Here is a 19,659-nt window from a genome sequence, read left to right on the forward strand (position 1 = left end):
AGCTGTCCGGGCAACGGCAGCTAGTTTATGCACTTCCACTTGGAGATCATCAGCTCCAAATGACATTGGCGAGCGATGTATAATGACAACATTGAGATGGGATATGCAATGCTAACAGCACGGGATGCTAACAACATAGCTAATGGTTGTAACTGTTACTGTCAAGTTGCCTGTGGTTTGAGTATGGAGTGAAGTTACTGCCAAAACTCCACAAAAAATGTTTTTACTCACGACCAACAATTCGCCAGTTAAAACAAAAACTTAACAATATTCTTTTTGATTTAATTTGAAATATTTTATTTCAAGTATACAAAAATAAAAATCAGTTTGCAAGTATGAAAGCTATTTTCTTTCAGTGAAAAATTTATTCCCAAGTACTTCCCGAGGGAAAACATTTTCAACCTGTAAAATAACCTGTAAGTTTTTCCTCTCTTGTGTCAGCCATTTTACTTCCCACCTTGCTTCTTGTTGGTTATTTTTGGCGGACGGCACCATGCGCAAATAACAGTAGCTCTGACTGTTTTAGAATGACTCAGCAGCACTACCTGTTGTTGTCCATCCATCCATTTTCTACCGCTTATTCCCTTTCGGGGTCGCGGGGGGCGCTGGCGCCTATCTCAGCTACAATCGGGCGGAAGGCGGGGTACACCCTGGACAAGTCGCCACCTCATCGCAGGGCCAACACAGATAGACAGACAACATTCACACTCACATTCACACACTAGGGCCAATTTAGTGTTGTCAATCAACCTATCCCCAGGTGCATGTTGTTGTAAAAAACAAATTATGGGTGCTCTGAGTTCAATAGTGTGGCTCACGCAGTGTGGATTATTACTACCAAAAGTTTTAAATTGAAGACAAAGGTTTTTATACTTGCGAATCATATTTTTGATGGGAGAAAATTGTTTTTATACATGTAAATCTTTTTTTTATAATCAGTAAATAGTTTTTTTAACTTCCATACATCCATCCATTTTCTGCCGCTTATTCAACTTGTGAATTCTTTTTCAAATTGAAGAAAATTGTTTCTAGAACAATACAAAAGGCAATGTATTGGCTAAAAAGAGTGTAGCGGTGACTGTATGGGTGTCATTTCAAGTTTAGGTGACTATATACAGTGGGGCATAAAAGTGTTTAGTCAGCCACCGATTGTGCAAGTTCTCACACTTAAAATGATGACAGAGGTCTGTAATTTTCATCATAGGTACACTTCAACTGTGAGAGACAGAATGTGGGGAAAAAAAATCCAGGAATTCACATTGTAGGAATTTTAAATCATTTATTTGTAAATTATGGTGGAAAATAAGTGTTTGGTCAATAACAAAAATTCAACTCAATACTTTGTATTATAACCTTTGTTGGCAATGACAGAGGTCAAACGATTACTATAGGTCTTTAACAGGTTTGCACACACAGTAGCTGGTATTTTGGCCCATTCCTCTATGCAGATCTTCTCGAGAGAAGTGATGTTTTGGGGCTGTCGCCGAGCAACACAGACTTTCAACTCTCTCCACAGATTTTCTATGGGGTTGAGGTCTGGAGACTGGCTAGGCCACTTCAAGACTTTCAAATGCCTCTTACGGAGCCACTCCTTCGTTGCCCGGGCGGTGTGTTTGGGATCATTGTCATACTGGAAGACCCAGCCACGGTTCATCTTCAAAGCTCTCACTGATGGAAGGAGGTTTTGGCTCAAAATCTCACGATACAAGGCCCCATTCATTCTTTCCTTAACACGGATCAGTCGTCCTGTCCCCTTAGCAGAAAAATAGCCCCAAAGCATGATGTTTCCATCCCCATGCTTCACAGTAGGTATGGTGTTCTTGGGATGCAATTCAGTATTCTTCTTCCTCCAAACACGACGAGTTGAGTTTATACCAAAAGTTTCTATTTTGGTTTCATCTGACCACATGACATTCTCCCAATCCTCTGCTGTATTATCCATGTGCTTTCTGGCAAACTTCAGATGGGCCTGGACATGCAGTGGCTTAAGCAGAGGGACACGTCTGGCACTGCAGGATTTGATTCCCTGTCGGCGTAGTGTGTTACTGATGGTAACCTTTGTTACTTTGGTCCTGGCTCTCTGCAGGTCATTCACCAGGTCCCCCGTGTGGTTCTGGGATTTTTTCTCACTGTTCTCATGATCATTTTGACCCCACGGGATGAGATCTTGCGTGGAGCCCCAGATCAAGGGAGATTATCAGTGGTCTTGTATGTCTTCCTTTTTCTGATAATTGCTCCCACAGTTTATTTTTTCACACCAAGCTACTTGCCAATTGTAGATTCACTCTTCCCAGTCTGGTGCAGGTCTACAATTCTTTTCCTGGTGTCCTTCGACAGCTCTTTGGTCTATGCCATAGTGGAGTTTGGAGTCTGACTGTTTAAGGCTGTGGACAGGTGTCTTTTATACAGATAACGAGTTCAAACAGGTTCCATTAATACAGGTAACGAGTGGAGGACAGAAGAGCTTCTTAATGAAGAATTTACAGGTCTGTGAGAGCCAGAGATCTTCCTTGTTTGAAGTGACCAATACTTATTTTCCACCATAATTTACAAATAATTCTTTAAAATTCCTACAATGTGAATTCCTGGATTTTTTCTTTGACATTCTGTCTCTTACAGTTGAAGTGTACCTATGATAAAAATTACAGACCTCTGTCATCATTTTAAGAGAGAGAACTTGCACAATCGGTGGCCGACTAAACACTTTTTTACCCGACTGTAGGTGTCATTTCATGTTTAGAGGGCTCTTAATGTTTATGTTTAAAATGTATTTAGATGGTCGTAAAGTTGGTTTATGCTCTATAACACAGGTGTCAAACTCAAGGCCCGGGGGCTAGATCTGGCCCGCCACATCATTGTATGTGGCCTGCGAAAGCCTGGGAAAAGTGTGTTAATAAAATACATAATTTTTTTTTACTAAATACAAATAATTATTTCGATTTTGACCGGAAAAAATGCATCTTTTAAATGTTGTTATCTAATCATGCCACATATTACATTATTATACAGGGTTTTACAAAAATCGGTTGGTAAGATACCTTTTTGTACATGGAAAAAATCTAATAATCAAGTGCATAATCAATGGTGTAATAATATGAGGTGATTACTGGTACACATTTATATCAAGGTTGTCAAATGATATATATATATATATTTTTAAAATCAAATCAATTTGAATTTTAAATAACCACAGGTAATTGCCCGCATGCATAATTTTGATTAATTTTAAAATGCGGCCCTCAGAAGGGAGCCAAATTCTGTGAGGTGGCCCACGGTCAGGCCTGCAACCAATTAGCTACAATAAACAAAGGGTGACTGTAGTTTTTTTTCTTTGGTTACTGTATACTGCATTACATATTTCTACCTCAAAGTAAACAGCAGCATTGTCTTAGTCCGGTCTGGTTCAGTTAGCTGCTGCAGTTGGCAGTGTCTTTGACCTCTTGACCTGCTCTTGTTCTAGGCGGTCCTTCAGTACCTGTACACTGGCAGCCTGAATGAGAGTCGAGGAGATCTGATGCAGGTGGCCACCATCGCAGAGCTCCTCGAGGTGTTCGACCTACGGATGATGGTGGCCAATGTGCTCAACAGGGAGAGTTTCATGAACCAGGAGATAACCAAGGCATTCCATGTCCGCAGAGCCAACCGCATCAAGGAGTGTCTCAACAAAGGCACCTTTGCTGGTAATGTTCCGTACCGATCCAAATTCCGGTATTAGAATTGGTTATAATATTCCAGTTTTTTTTTCTGGATGCATCAGTTAATGTTTGGGTGTTGAAAGAGAGAGTGACTGAAAAGACAACTCCAGGCAGTTTCTTTGACAATGTTCACACTGCAGGCTAATTCCCATATTTTTGCACGTATGTAACATCCATCAGTTTTTTTTTTCCGCGGCAGCGTAAACAGTACAATGCCAGTATTTTCCCGTCTAACCTTGACCTCTTTTGTATGTGGTCAAAAATCCCAATATGGATCCAGTGCAACTGTAGTCTGATGCATGGTCGTTTTTACAGTGCATTACTGTAATTAAAAAAAACATTACCACTGTTAGTAAAATTTTTCCGACTGAGCTGCCATTTTTTTATGTGAATTGTTCAGTGTTTGTTTTTACAGTAACATTTATGTAAATGGGAAACGGTACCACTGTTAATTTGACAGTAAAATTCTGGAGACAGTACTGCCAGTTTTGAACCGTAAAATGTTTAGTTGTATTTACAGTAAGTTACTGTAAATGGAAAAATGGTAGTCCTGTTATTTAGATGGTGAAATTCTGGTGACTTAGGTGCCGTGTTTTTTTTTACCATAAATTCTACGATTGTTGTCTTGACAGTGCATTACTGTAAATAGAAAAACTTTATTTCGACCGTAAAATTCTGGCGACAGACCTGCCATTTTTTTTTTTTGCTGTTTTTAAAGTGCATTACTGTAAATGGAAAAATGGAACGCCTGTCTTGATTGTATAATTCTGGTAACTAAGCTGTCATTTTTTTACTGTAATTTCTATGGTCGTTTTTTAACAATGTATTAATGTGAATAGAAAAACAGCGCCACTGTTTTTTTACACAAAAATGTTGGCGACTTAGCTGTCAGTCTACTGACTTATTTTACAGTATTCGCTAAATAGATGTTTTTTTTCATAATTTGTGCAACTATATATAAAAATGTATCCATCTTCTTTCGCTTATCCAAGATTGGTTCGCGGGGGAAGCAAAGTGGAGAAGCCCTCACTTCCCTTTCCCAGCTCTTCTCGGGGTATTCCAAGGCCTTTTGTCCTTGGTCTTCCCTACCTTCTAAACACGCGTCCGGGGGTCATCCGAATAACCTTAACTGGCTCCTCTCGATTTTGAGGAGCAGTGGCTTTAATCTGAGTCTCTCTTGAGTTTCTCATAGAATCTTTTAGCGGGAGCCCAGCCACCTGACACGGAGGAAACTAATTTTGGCCGCTTGTACCTGTGATCTTGTCCCTTCGGTCATAACCATAGGTGAGGATAGGGACGTAGCTCGACCGGTTAATTGCTTTGCCTTCCGGCTCAGCTCCTTTTCCACCATGACGAATCTATACAGGGTCCGCATCACTGCAGACACTGCACCGATTCGCCTGTATTTCTCCCGATCCACTTTTCCCTCACTCGTGAACAAGACTCTGAAATACTTGAACTCCTCCACCCGGAGATGGCACTCCACCTTTTCTGGGCGAGAAACATGGACCCGCACTTGTAGGTGCTGATTCTCATACCAGTCACTTCACAATTGGCTGTGAACCGATCCAGTGAGAGCTGAAAATCCTGGCCAGAAGAAGCCAGCAGGACCACATTATAAACTGGATCCGCCTGACTGTGCCTAGAAATTCTGTCCATAAATGTTATGAACAGAACCGGTGACAAAGGCCAGCCTTGGCGTCCTCCAATGCTTACTGTAAATGGATACGACTTACTGCCGGCAATACAGACCAAGCTCTGATACAGATTATACAGGGAGCAGACCACCACAATCATATTAAAAACATGTTTATAGATCATTAAAAAAAATCAAATTTAACAAAAAATCCATAGTTTCCATCATAAGCTGCAGTGTGAACATAGCTTTTGAGTCTCTTAACAATGTACACCTTGTGTACATTTGTGGTATACTTACCATTCATTTCTACTAGAGAATGCACATTTTGTATTTTGTTATTTTGCTTGCAGTTGAAGTCTTCTTAAAGTTATCAAATGACTTGATGACTGCCTGCCACTTCAGTCTGCTTGGTCGTCTCGTCTCCGTCCTTGCGTGCCTCCTTTGTCTTTGTATGGTCTTGTCTGTTCCCCCTCCCCCAAGCTGTTGTGTTTGCATGCTACTACCAGTGCCATGCATCCAATGTGTCTCAACAATCACTTGTATTAATCATCGTTATGATGGGATTCCTATTCATAACGCTAATGAATAATTATTTGATGATTTGTTTAACAATGTATGGGTAAAATGGGCCAACATTGTTTCCTTTGAGATACATGACATAATGAAGTGATTCCCAGAGATTCCTAGCAACGCAATACAGTCCTTTGGTGATTTATTACATTTCCTTTATCTTGCGTCTGTTTTCCTTCCCTGACTCTTTGTCAAAAGCTGTTGTGTCCCTCTGTCAATTTTTCTCTTTGTCTGTCTACTTGTGTCTTTATGTCTGTGTGTGTGTGTGTGTGTGTGTCTGTCTGTCCTCTGTGGCTCTTTCTGCCTTGTCCGTCCTTTCCCCCCTTTGTAGTTTGGGCTTCTGTGGCATTCCACGAGATGAATGCTCTTTTCCCACCCCGGTTTCAGATGTGGTGTTCCGGCTAGACGATGGCTACCTCCCCGGCCACAAACCCCTGCTCATCTCCAGCTGTGACTGGATGGCTGCAATGTTCCGGGGATCTTTCATGGAAAGCTACATTGAAGAGGTGAGTTTAAAAAAGTACACTGGCACTTGTGACATTATTAGGCCCTGTTTACATGATAGGCCAACATCAAATCTATGTGTCTTATCAAAAATTCTGGACCCTCTTGTTTGTGATCAGTTGAAAGAGTTCCTTCCGTCAAAAGTATTTGTAAATATCAATTAGGCTGTTCAATGTAGCAGTTATCACTGCTACAATGAATGTGGTAAATGACATCATTATAGTGCTTGATTAAAAAAACAGTACTGTGCTTCACTTTTTATTGATATCTCGAAAGCGTTTGAAAGAGTAGACCACACTATTTTAAAATGTAGGCTGTTTCTCATTGGACTGTCAGAACATATGGTCGCTTGGTTTTCAAATTATTTAGAAAAGAGGACCCAGCGTATTAATAAATACTATGGCCTTTGTTCAGAATTTGTCAATGTTCATAAAGGGGTGCCTCAGGGATCTGTATTGGGGTCCCTCTTATTTATTGTATACATCAATGATCTCGAATAACATTTCTCTGATGCTAATATGCATGTTTATGCTGTCGATAAAATTAGTTATTGCCCTGGATCATCTGTTGAACAGGCTGTTAACTCCCTGCAGAAAACTTTTGTCGCTGTGCAGAATTCACTTATTGACTTAAAACTGGTTCTCAATGCTTACGAAAAAAGTTATGCTGTTTTACAAACATAGGAAGGTGCCTCAAACTCACCCAGTCGTGTCCCATTTTAAAGGGAATGTCATAGAAGTGGTGCATGAATGTAAATACCTTGGGGTTTAATTGATGACTCTTACTTTTAAACCTTTTATTGATCAACTGGTGAAGACACTAAAATTTAGAGAGTTGTTTTTTTTTTCTGTAATAAGAGATGTTTTTCTTTTGGTGTAAAAAGCGCCCTGTCTCTGCCACATTTTTATCTGTGCGAGATTAAGGTGATCTTTTTAGATGAATGCTACTCATTATTGTCTTCAGATGGTGGACTGTGTTTACCATGCTTCCTTGAGGTTCATCACCTGTAACAGTAGAGCCATGACACACCACTGTGACTTCTCTGTCCACTAGGAGACAGTGTCATTGGTACACTTTTATTTTCAAGGCTCTTCTGGGACCATTGCCGAAATACATTTGTGCATTGATTTCACAGAGAAGTACGGACTCTTATGCACTGAGATCCAATGATCAGCTGTTGCTTTCTGTCCATTTTGCTCGCACTGAGTTAGGGAAAAAAGCTTTTGTCTATGCAGCTCCTTTTTGCTTGGAACATGTTACAAAGAGACTGAAAGATGACAGAATTTTTATCCTTAAATGTTTTTAAATCTAAACAGAGCATTTGAAGGAGCCTCAGTTATCTATAAATGTTTTACTTGATGTTCATACTGTCATTTCAGTGTGTAATGTGAATGTAATTTTATGTGTAACTTTCCTGCCTCTTTGTCAAGACTCCCTTTAAAAAAAGTTTTTCAATCTCATTGAGATTGTCCTGTTTAAATAAAGGTAAATAAAAAAACAAAACATTAAGCCAGATAACTCCTTTTAACAAATAACTATTTAGCCTAAACCCTGTGTCAGCCACACTAACCCATTGTTTAAGGTTGGATTTTTTTTTACATGGGTTAGTGCTGGCTCTTAGCTCCTATGGACTCATTGATCGTTTATAAACAGAGTTCGGATAGGACGTGACGTCAGAACGCGCCACAGCCAGCTTCACAACAATCGGAGGTAACCACTAGAAAGGTAGAGGTGAATCATCCAGACATGCCCGTGTTTCTCCTTCTTCTACATGTACAGGTGCTTGTAGAAATCACACATGAATACCTTAGGACATCTCAGACAGCAACATAGCAATTTTGAGCGACAGTTTTGGATAAGACAGCCTTGTGGGATATGTTTGTCAACGAGTGTGTTGTGCCAGAGGAATGGCAAAATAACTTTCGGACGTCTAGGTCAGCTGTGATTCTACTTACCATTCTACTTTGTCCATTTGTTGAAGGGAAGACAATGAGAATGCGGGCTCCCGTGGATGTGATTAAAAAAAAAAAGTAGCGTGTGCTTTGTATTACCTTGCCGACGAGGGAAGACTACGGAAAACAGCGAATGCATTTGGACTGGCAAAGCAGACTGTATCAATTATTGTCTGCCATGTACAGTGCAGGCCAACATTTTGGACACACCTTCTCATTCAATGTGTTTTCTTTATTCTTTTTTAAATTGTCACTGAAGGCATCAAAACTGCGAACACGTGGAGTTATGTACTTAACAAAAAAAGGTGAAATAACTGAAAACATTTTTTATATTCTAGTTTCCTCAGAATAGCCACCCTCTGTTCTGATTACTGCTTTGCACACTCTTGACATTCTCTCGATGAGCTTCAAGAGGTAGGCGCTACCAAACAGATTGGTTTCGACAATGTCTTCATTAGTGTACAATTTTCAACAGTAAGTGATGCACTTAAGTAGTCACAGCTGTGGTCAATAAATTTACATATTATGTCAAGAACAACTTCAAAAAGTAAAGCGCAGAAATAATAAACAAAATGGAAAAATGTACAAAATAAATCAATCACTGGATCGATTCGCAGCCGAGTGTTCAGCGGCTGGAATGAGGATCAGCATCTCCAAATCCGAGGCCATGGTTCTCAGCAGGAAACCGATGGTTTGTACAGTCCAGGTAGAAAACGAGACTCTGTCCCAGGTGGAGGAGTTTAAGTATCTCGGGGTCTTGTTTGTGAGTGAGGGAAAAATAGAGAAGGAAATCAGCCAGAGAATTGGAGCAGCTGGGGCAGTATTACAGTCTCTCTGCCGCACAGTTGTGACGAAACGAGAGCTGAGCCAGAAGGCAAAGCTCTCGGTCTACCAAGCTATCCACATTCCTACTCTCACCTATGGTCATGAAGTGTGGCTCATGACCGAAAGAATAAGATCGTGGATACAAGCGGCCGAAATGACTTTCCTCAGAAGGGTGGCTGGCATCTCCATTAGAGATAGGGTGAGAAGTTCAGTCACCCGAGTGAGACTCGGAGTAGAACCGCTGCTCCTCCGCTTGGTAAGGAGCAAGCTTAGGTGGTTCGGGCATCTCGTGCGGATGCCCGAGGGAGGTCCTCGTTGCATGTCCCACTGGGAGAAGAACCCGTGGCAGGCCAACGACGAGATGGGGTGATTACATCTCCTCTCTGGCCTGGGAACGCTTTGGGATTCCCCAGGAGGAAGTTGCAAATGTTGCTCTGGAGAGGGAAGTCTGGGGGTCTCTGCGAGAGCTGTTGTCCCCGCGACCCGATTACGGATAAGCGGTTGAAGATGGATGAATAGGTAGAAGGACTCAGTACAGTATCATGGGATAAAAATAACAAAATGCAATATAAAATGTGTGGGCAACCATTATAATAAAAGGAGACATAGCTCATCAGCACAGTGAAAAAAATAAATTAAGTGGTGGAATAGCTATAGCTCCCATCAAGCCACAACAAAATCTACATGAAGTACATGATATGCATATAGACAACTTCATGGACAACCATGATAGAAAACATCCCAAAAGCAACTCCTCGTTCATCCCTTTTAGGGTACTGAGTTTGTAACGTGTGTATCCAAAATGCTTCACCTTGCAGTAAAACTTTTTCTCTATCTCCCCCTCTCCTCAAATGTTTCACTCCTTCCATACCTTGAAACCTCAATGAACATATATCATGTTCAGCACTATTAAAGTGTCTCACTACAGACGATTTTACATCACAATTCCTAATGATACTTTTATCTTCTGAAATGCGAATTTTGAGCTCTCTCTCTGTCTTTCCAACATAAAATAGGCCACATGGAGACTTGAGAAGATAATACATTTAGTTCTATTGGAAATTCTGCTTTTTATAGGGAATTTATGACCTGTATGAGGATGGGAGAAATATTCACCTTTTAATCATAGCATTACATGTTCTTTATCACATTGTTTACTTTCACACCGCCATTAAAGATTTGATTCATATATGATGGCTCAGGTGTGATTCACTACAATAGGGCTAGTCTAATCTGCTGATGGTGAGGCAGGCAAGGTTTACTGTTTAAAGAAATATGGCAATAAGCTACATTGAAGTACTTCACATCCCAGACTGCCGGGTAAGGATGCACTTCCAGATCAGACATGACTATGACATATGCGCCCCTGCCATCTTCTGCACATGCGTACGAGGTCGCGTTGCGCCGGCGGACGGAGAGGGGAGGTGGTCTTAAACAATGGCATTGTATGCATGTGTGTGTGGACAGGGATAAGGTTAGGTGGGTTATATCCTGTATAACCTTAGCCACTTGGGTGTAAAGGCAACCTTAGGCCCTTTCTACACTAAACTGGCTAAGGTTATCCAGGGTAAATACCACCTAACCTTATCTGTGTCCACACACACAATGGTCGTTTAAGACCCTCTTCCCCCCTCCGTCTGCCCGCGTCATAGTCAGCTCTGACCTGGAAGTGTATTCTTACCCTGTGTTTCAATGTAGACTATTGCCACATTTCTTTTAACAGTAAACCTTGCTTGCCGAAACATCATCAGGTTAGACTATTGTAGTGAATCACACCTGAGCCATCGTACATGAATCATACATTTAATGGACGCGTGAAAGTATACAAAGTGATAAAGAACATTTTACAACAATCATAGGTATCTGTTTAGGACAATGCTTGGAGGCTGAAATTGGCGGTTGTACTTGATGGCCGCAACCACTTCATGGCTTTACAATAGTTATGGAGTACAAAACTAGACGTTGAGTAATCGCTCAACATACATCCAAATGTAATCGCAGTTTTTCGTAGTCCTGTCGGTGTTTCCCCTTCGACAAATGGACAAAGTTTTTCACTAAGTAGAATCACAGCTGACCTGGACATTCAAAAGTTCTCGTGCCATTCAGCTGGCACGACACACTCGTTGACAAACATATCCCAACAGGCTGCCGTTCTTCCAGGCCTTATCCAAAACCATCGCTCAAACGTTTATGTTGCCGTCTGAGATGTGTTGTATCCGAAATAGCTGCAATTGCGCGTTTGCTTCTCTTAAGGTATTCATTCATGTGTGATTTCCACACGAGCATATCGGAATGACTCGCCTCCATCTTTCTGAGGTCACTTACTGTGTGGGGCGTGGCCTTTCTGGTGTCACTTCCTTTCCGAATTCAGTTTGAAAACAAACTATGAGTCCATACAAAGCAAAGAAGAAATTCAAGAAATAGATGTCGCATTTACCCGTGTAAAAATTAGTCTGGAGGGGGGGGGGGGCCTTTAACGCTGGTTTAGTGTGGCTGAAATGGGGCCTTAGCTAAATAATTATTACTTTAAGGAGTTATCCGGCTTATTGTAGACATACCCTTTGATTGAGTAGAAAAAAACAAGGTGTAGTCTCAGGGAAGCCATGACATACTGTCTGGTAATCTATTATATTTACGGCTATTACTGTATGCATGGCTTTAATCCCACACCTATGTTTAGTTGTGAACCTGACACTTAGAATAGAATAGAATGGACTTTATTGTCATTATATTTGCCTATAACGAGATTAAGGAATGCTCAAAGTTAGTTTATTCTTTTCCCTGTCTCAGTGTTGATGGTAAAAGTACATGCAAATCACTCTGACATGACAGCTTTGCATCAACTTCCTTTTGAATAGTGTGGGAGTATATTTTAGGACGGAGTGGAGCATCCCCCCAGGGGGGAAAAGAGCCTGAAACTCACAAATGTGAGAGTAGCACGTGATCAGCCAGCATTCTATTTTCATGATCATGTCACACTTCCTTCTCAGTATTTTTAGATTCACACATTTCATGCTGTTGTGTGATAACATGACTTCACAGCGTCCATGTTGGACTCTTGTTACAATGGTCGTGCATTTTAAACTAATGAATCCACATTCTGCTGTGGTAACTCAACTAAAGAGTGTTTTGAGCTTTTAAGATCGATATGCTTTAAGTCAGTGGTACTTAACCATAGGGCTGTTCAGCTGGCACAACATTGTTGAGCTGTGAGCGCCCCTAGAGCGCCGCCAAAAAATATTTGTTTCTCAGCTGTGGTCGATATAGTTGTAATACACTTCTCCACCACTTGTGGCAGTAATGAAAATGTCAAACAAATAAAATAATTGTGGATATAGTCAAAGAGAAGTTTCTTAAGCGCAAAGAATATGACTAAAGGGGGGTGAAGTTGTATTTTTATTTGCTCATTAATTTTATCTACAGCTAAGTTATACATATATATATATATATATGTGTGTGTATTTATATACACATGTATGTGTGTATATATGTGTATATATATTTATGTATATATATACATGTATATATTATACACACATATATATATATATATACATGTGTGTGTATATATATATACGTATATATGTGTGTGTATATATATATATACATGTACAGTATGTGTATATATATATATATATATATACATGTGTGTGTGTGTGTGTGTGTATATATATATATATATATATATATATACATACATACATACATACATGTATGTATATATGTATGTATGTATATGTATATATATATATGTATATATATATGTATATATATACATACAGTATGTATATATACAAAATATTATATTGATTTAGAATATATTTATTTCAGCACTGTGTAATTGTAATTTGTTGTATCAGTTTTTATAAGTCCCTTCTTTTGCAGTTTATTTGATTACTATTTCTTTATCAGCCTGACCTAAGCCTTGATGATGATATTTTTTATTAAAACATTGTTTAATATCATTTGACAAGGTTCATCATGTTACATTGTAAGTAGTTTAGATTTAATTATTAAATACAAATAAGAGTACAATTACTAATTCACTGAACCCTTTTAAGTTGCAAGCAAACATCTGAGTTACACGCATCCCTGGCATTAGTTAGCATAGCAAATGTCACAGTGAACACCGTAAGATCCTCCCAAAACATCTGGTTTTGCTTGCCAGCACTAGCTTGTAGCTTGTAGCTATAGAGCTGGACATAACATTGTTTTCCAACAATAAAAAGGAATAAAGTAAACGTGAAGGACAGTGCTGAAAAGAAATTGGTAATTTTCATTGAATTCAAAAAAGAAATAATCAAAATCAAAACCGAGCGTGAAGCTATTAGCGTGTCACTGCTCATTTGCACTATACTGAAGCAGAATGTGTCTTAATGCCAGCCAAGAATGTCAACAAATATATAAGCCTGAGATTTGTCGATGAAAATATGGCAATGCTGCTGATGGTGTGTTTGACGGAGAAGTAGCTCAATGGAGATACCGTAGAAGTTTGATCTCTAAAGAAAAGGCTGTACATTATTATATTACTTCATGAAACTAGTTTGTACTATTGGATTGTTCTTCACACGGCCTTCCTTATGTAAAAATATTTTTATTTTAAAAAAGCATGCCACAAGTTAAAATTGTGCTGTGTTGGTGTGCTGAGCATTAATTGGATTAATTTCAATTCGTTTTAATGTGGGATGTTGATTTGAGAACCAATTACGAATGTCCGTTGAGGTACTACTGTAATATAATACTTTGTGATATTAAAATGAGCATTTGAACATACCAAAATAGTAAAAAAAACCATTTTATAGAGTTAAATTACATAAATTGTCTATAGTCTAGTTCAGGGATGACAAACTCGTTTTCATTTCGGGCGACATCGCAATTATGGCTGCCATCAAAGGCCCACTTGTAACAGTGTATAATGTATGAAATTGCCTCTGGATTTCATTATTAATTATATTAATTGTTTTAAGTAGACTGTCGATTTTACAATAAAAACTTTACATTTACAAAATGTTAATGTCAAAATGTGTGTGTATATATATATATATATATATATATATATATATATATATATATATCCATCCATCCATTTTCTACCGCTTATTCCCTTTCGGGGTAGCGGGGGGCGCTGGCGCCTATCTCAGCTACAATCGGGCGGAGGGCAGGGTACACCCTGGACAAGTCGCCACCTCATCGCAGGGCCAACACAGATAGACAGACAACATTCACACTCACATTCACACACTAGGGCCAATTTAGTGTTGCCAATCAACCTATCCCCAGGTGCATGTCTTTGGAAGTGGGAGGAAGCCGGAGTACCCGGAGGGAACCCACGCAGTCACGGGGAGAACATGCAAACTCCACACAGAAAGATCCCGAGCCTGGATTTGAACCCAGGACTGCAGGACCTTCGTATTGTGAGGCAGACGCACTAACCCCTCTGCCACCGTGAAGCCCGGCCCATATATATATATATGTATATATGTATGATTTTTTTTATTTTACTAAATTTTACGGTAAATTTACAAACAGTACCGCTGTTTTTTTTTTTTTTATAGAAAAAGCTTGCAGCTTAGTTGCCAAAATTTTACTGTTAAATTTACATTGTTTTTTGCAAAATGAGTTTTTTTTTATTCTGTCTACTTACCTGCCAGTTTTTCTACCGTAAAACAAATGTACCGCCATTCCATTTAGAGTAATACATTGTTAAAAACAGCAACGATATATTTTACAGTCAAAAACTGGCAGCTCAGTCAACAGAATTTTAACGCAAAAAAACAGTACCGGTAGTTTTTTTTTATTTTTTTTATTTAGAGTAATATACTGTAAAGAACAACATACAATTTATTGTCATTTTTAAATAATTTGATGGGTAGTTTGCTGTAAAGTCAAATATTTTTATTCAGAAAAAAACATATTTGGAAAGTATGAGATAGGCGATTGTAGCTGAGATAGGCGCCAGCGCCCCCCGCGACCCCGAAAGGGAATAAGCGGTAGAAAATGGATGGATGGATGGAGATAGGCGCCAGCGCCCCCCGCGACCCCAAAAGGGAATAAGCGGTAGAAAATGGATGGATGGATGAATGATAATATACTGTAATATTTGTTGCAATATTGGATACTATTAACGTTTAAAAGGAATGCAATTTCAAGCAGTACATATATTTTTTCTGTCAAAATGTAAAAAAATCAATGAATCGATTTAGTGAGAAAATATTAAGTACTTTATTGACACATATCATTTCCAGGTGTTTGTGGGCCAGATACAAATGATGTCGCGGGCCGGATCGGGCCCTTGGGCCTTGAGTTTCACACCTGTGGTTTAGTTTGACTTCTGTCAGTGTGGTCTTTATTATTTAAGTCAATAATTTTACTGAGGCTTTTACGTCTGAAGCACGTTTTTCCGCTACTTTTACTTCTGAAAGCGGTAGAAATGGATGGATGGATATCCTTGATTTTCACATTGTATGCTAACTTTCATACAAGGTTTTTTTCCTAAACAGCCCTTACAATCGCAGGTTAACATGGCACAGACAGAAGTGCCATGAGTGTAACCACTTAATAACGCTGCCTGGCCTCAGCTGGGCTTTTTGAGACCACCCTGGTTTCAGTGTTGTGACTTTTAGTCGTAACGAGAGGTCTCACCACGCTGACATTCTCTTAATTGGTTGTAGACGTGGGGCTGTAAGGAGGGGCTCAGTGGGTAAACCAGGAGTGTTCTTGGTAGACTTCAGGTGGTCTCTCGGGTCAGCGTCTTCTTTCCGGCTTTGCTTCCTGGGATGAGACTGCGTAACCTGTCATAATGAAACAACAGGACTATCTTATTCATATGCATTTATTTATACAACTCTCACTAACTCACAGTGGGTCTTTCGTCAGTGAACAGCTCTCATGAAATGAATTTAATTGTGTGGATGCTCGGTGTATCCCTACAAGCACAGTTCTCCATACACTGTCCCCTGCCCTTTACAGTCGTCCCTCGTTAATCGCTGTTCATTGGTATCTGGGCCTGACCTTGGTAAATGAATTTTCGCAAAGTGGGGGTTTTATTAAATATAAATGGAATATGTTCATAGCTAGAGCAATAAAAACTCTTCAATACATTCTCAATCCATTATATTTTACATTATGAGAGCATTTCAGACATAAAATAGTACACACATAGTCGCTTTTTGATCCAATATAGCAAAAATTATTAAGAAATAAGACATATACTCATGTCCCTGACTAAACTTAACACTAAGCGGAATTTTTATTTTTTTGGAGGTCTCCTGCAGTGCTCTTACAACACATTTTCACACTTTTTTTGTGTATGTGAAAGAATTTTGATGTTTTTTAATCAAACTTGAATGTATGTTGGTGTTTTGTACTAAAACCAATTAACAGGAAAAAAGTTGGGCAATTAGCAATTTTAATATTATTAAAACCTACATTTATGTCAAATAATCTGTCTTTTATTGATGTTTATTAGTTGCAGATAAGACCACGGTAACTTAGTTTCCACATAGTTGGAGTCATTAATTATAAAGCAAATATTTTCTTAGCTCGATAATAAACAACTGTTTACTACCTTTTACATACGTTTTCCAACATTCTGTGAGCCTTCTAGACATTAAATGACACCATTACACTATTACAATGCTTTATGGTAATGTTTCCTGAGGCTGAGCCAATCAGTGGCCACAATACTGAACAGTGCGCTCTGATTGGTTTGTACTCCTTATTGACCAATATTGATGTAGCAGTGATATATATATTTTTTTAAAGGCGTTCTTATCCCTTAAAAATGCTTAGTTTAGGACCCCAACAAATTGTAGAACATGCTTAAATAATGTATGTAAGAAAAGAGCTTTGCAATAAAAATTTGATTGAAAATAGAGTACAGGCCAAAAGTTTGGACACACCATCTCGAGATGTTCAATGCGTTTTCTTTGTTTTCATGACTATTTACATTGTAGATTGCCACTAAAGGCATTAAAACTATGAATGAACACCTTTGGAGTTATGTACTTAACAACAAAAAGGTGAAATAACTGAAAACATGTTTTATATTCGAGTTTCTTCAAAATAGCCACTCTTTGCTCTGATTACTGCTTTGCACACTCTTGGCATTCTCTCGATGAGCTTCAAGCACACCTGTGAAGTGAAAACCATTTTAGGTGAAACATTTAATGTTTACACTTGCCTAAACATTTTTATATGGATGCACAGGGAGGAAGTTGCACCCATACTCTGCTAAATGGCATCAGATAAAGGATAAACATTTTTTAAAGCTACATCTGCCCTTAAACAATGTTTTTTTTTTTTTTTTGACACATGTCCAGGTGCCCATTCCCAGCACGAGTACAGCATGTATGCGAGGTGTTTTGGAGTTCCTGTACTGCGGCATGCTGACACCTTGTCCTCATCTGGAGTCCATAGAGCTGATCGTGGTGGCCAACCGTCTTTGTTTACCACGCCTGGTTGCCCTCACTGGTAAGGACTCTAAGCAGTAATAGTGGAAGTTAGGAGAAGGCCAGACACTGTAAATACTGACATCCTTTTATATATGTGGGCATCTTCAGAGCAGCAAGCCGTTGATGAGCTCCTGCAGTTGACAGGGAAAGGAGTCGACATTGATGGGCAGGTGTTGGCATATTTGGAGCTAGCGCAGGTCTGTTACTACAATTTTTGAAACACCCATCGATAAAATTCAGTGACTGTACATATGCGTGACAAATGCAGTGGTTTGTTCCCCACTCCTAGTTCCACAATGCCAAGCAGCTATCAACCTGGTGTCTCCATCACATCTGCACTAATTATAACAGTATCTGCCGCAAGTTTCCCAAAGACATGAAGGCCATGTCTCCAGGTAAACACACTCATTGTCTTTCTTTGCTGAGATAATTGAGAGGGCCAAAACATTTGCAAAAGCAAACATAAACATCCAAGAATAACATGTAACAATAACAAGATCAATTGCCTGGCAGTTATTAGACCATAGCTGCACTGGGACTCGGTAATAATGTTCAGGATACGAAATATTTTGTGCTTGCCATATAACCTGTTTTAAGACAAAACTAATTGTGTGGGCTGTCAAACGATTTAAATATTTAAAGGTGCCATAGGTAATAATTTCACGTCAAGTCATCATTAAATGGCCCTGATATGTCAAAAGGCATTAATAAATCATGTTGTTTTTGAATACCTTTATAACTGATCGCGGTAGTTCAGCTGGGATATGCTGATTTCAAAATTAGATATATGGCCCTGAAATCTTGTTATTGTTTTCATTTTGATCCCCCGCCCTCCACCGTTTGACCAATTAAAAAGTCTGTGAGTGTGTCAAATCCAGGATGCCAGTTAGACACCGCCACTTTCGTCTGGCTACTGCCATTGGTAAAGTTACTAAAAATGTCGGACCTTAGTAAATCTAAAAGTCCTCGTTACGAATGTCAACTTGTTCATGACAAAGCCAGGAACGAAACAAGGATTTATATCGGGAATGCCTTTGAAAAATGGAGACGATTGAAGGCGGAGAAATTTTCTTTTATCTGACGCCAAACTTACTAATTTCCTCCTTGATAGGTAAATCAGGCATTTACATTTTCTTGTAACATGGAAATTAACATTTGGTATGTAAACTATAATGTCCAATACAGTTGATGAGCTTGTGTAACAGAGCTAGTGTGTTTTTGCAACGAATGCTTAGTGTGATGGTGCTCAGCTCCTAGTGTAATGCTTAGAACGGTAGCCCGATCAATGACACACAACGTGAGTTGGCTCATTGAATGGCGCTCTGCACTGAAAGATGGTGATGTGCGTACATAGAAGAGAATGCAGTGCGTCAAATTGGATGCACGTGGAAATATGCTGAACAAAATGTGGCGGTAATTTTACTGTTGGCCTTGGCTTGCAATCAAAGTAGGCCTATGCAATATATCGTACATATAATTATTTTGATGGCAGTCCGTGCGGTCAAACTACACATTTTAGCAGGGTAATGCTGACAATCTGTCCCGACTCCCGACAAAAAAATTGTTAAGTAACTTTCCAAATACATTTGGCTAATCGACATCAGTAAAATGTGTCATAATTACTTAATTACCGTCTTGCGAGAAGCATAAACAAGAGAAACCTACGCTTGTACATTGCGTACCTTTGACTCATATTGAGCTAGCAAAACTGGAAAAATGCTGTGAAAAGACTAAATAGAACACTTAACAAGGACACAAAGTAGCACTTAGCACAGTAGCTAATGACAACAGTGCTGGGCTGACTGAATGAGCGCTGCAGCTCGATCAGCCCGCCCACAATGGATGCCACTAATAAACACGTAAATATTTGCATTTAGGAGTTTATTTGATGTCTTGAGGGCATAAAATTATGTTAAACCCCATATTTGGAAGTTTGTAAACAGGTTTTTTAAGCTCCAACTATGAAAATATTCCTTCCATCCATTTTCTACCGCTTATTCCTTCGGGGTCGCGGGGGGCGC

General features: G+C 39.3%; 1 protein-coding gene across 6 annotated transcripts in view; it reads left to right on the forward strand.

Annotated features, from left to right (window-relative positions):
* The window catches only part of rhobtb4 (Rho related BTB domain containing 4), a 116,047-nt gene that overhangs the window by 87,917 nt on the left and 8,471 nt on the right, over positions 1-19,659 (forward strand). For all 6 annotated transcript variants that reach the window (XM_061906270.1, XM_061906273.1, XM_061906272.1 and 3 more), the window contains 5 exons: positions 3,461-3,680; positions 6,292-6,410; positions 17,507-17,657; positions 17,747-17,835; positions 17,928-18,033. In XM_061906270.1, coding sequence (XP_061762254.1) covers positions 3,461-3,680; positions 6,292-6,410; positions 17,507-17,657; positions 17,747-17,835; positions 17,928-18,033 — 685 coding nt within the window. The remainder of the gene's footprint in view (positions 1-3,460; positions 3,681-6,291; positions 6,411-17,506; positions 17,658-17,746; positions 17,836-17,927; positions 18,034-19,659) is intronic.

The sequence above is a fragment of the Nerophis ophidion genome, linkage group LG07, assembly GCF_033978795.1.
Source record: "Nerophis ophidion isolate RoL-2023_Sa linkage group LG07, RoL_Noph_v1.0, whole genome shotgun sequence".
NCBI lineage: Eukaryota > Metazoa > Chordata > Actinopteri > Syngnathiformes > Syngnathidae > Nerophis > Nerophis ophidion.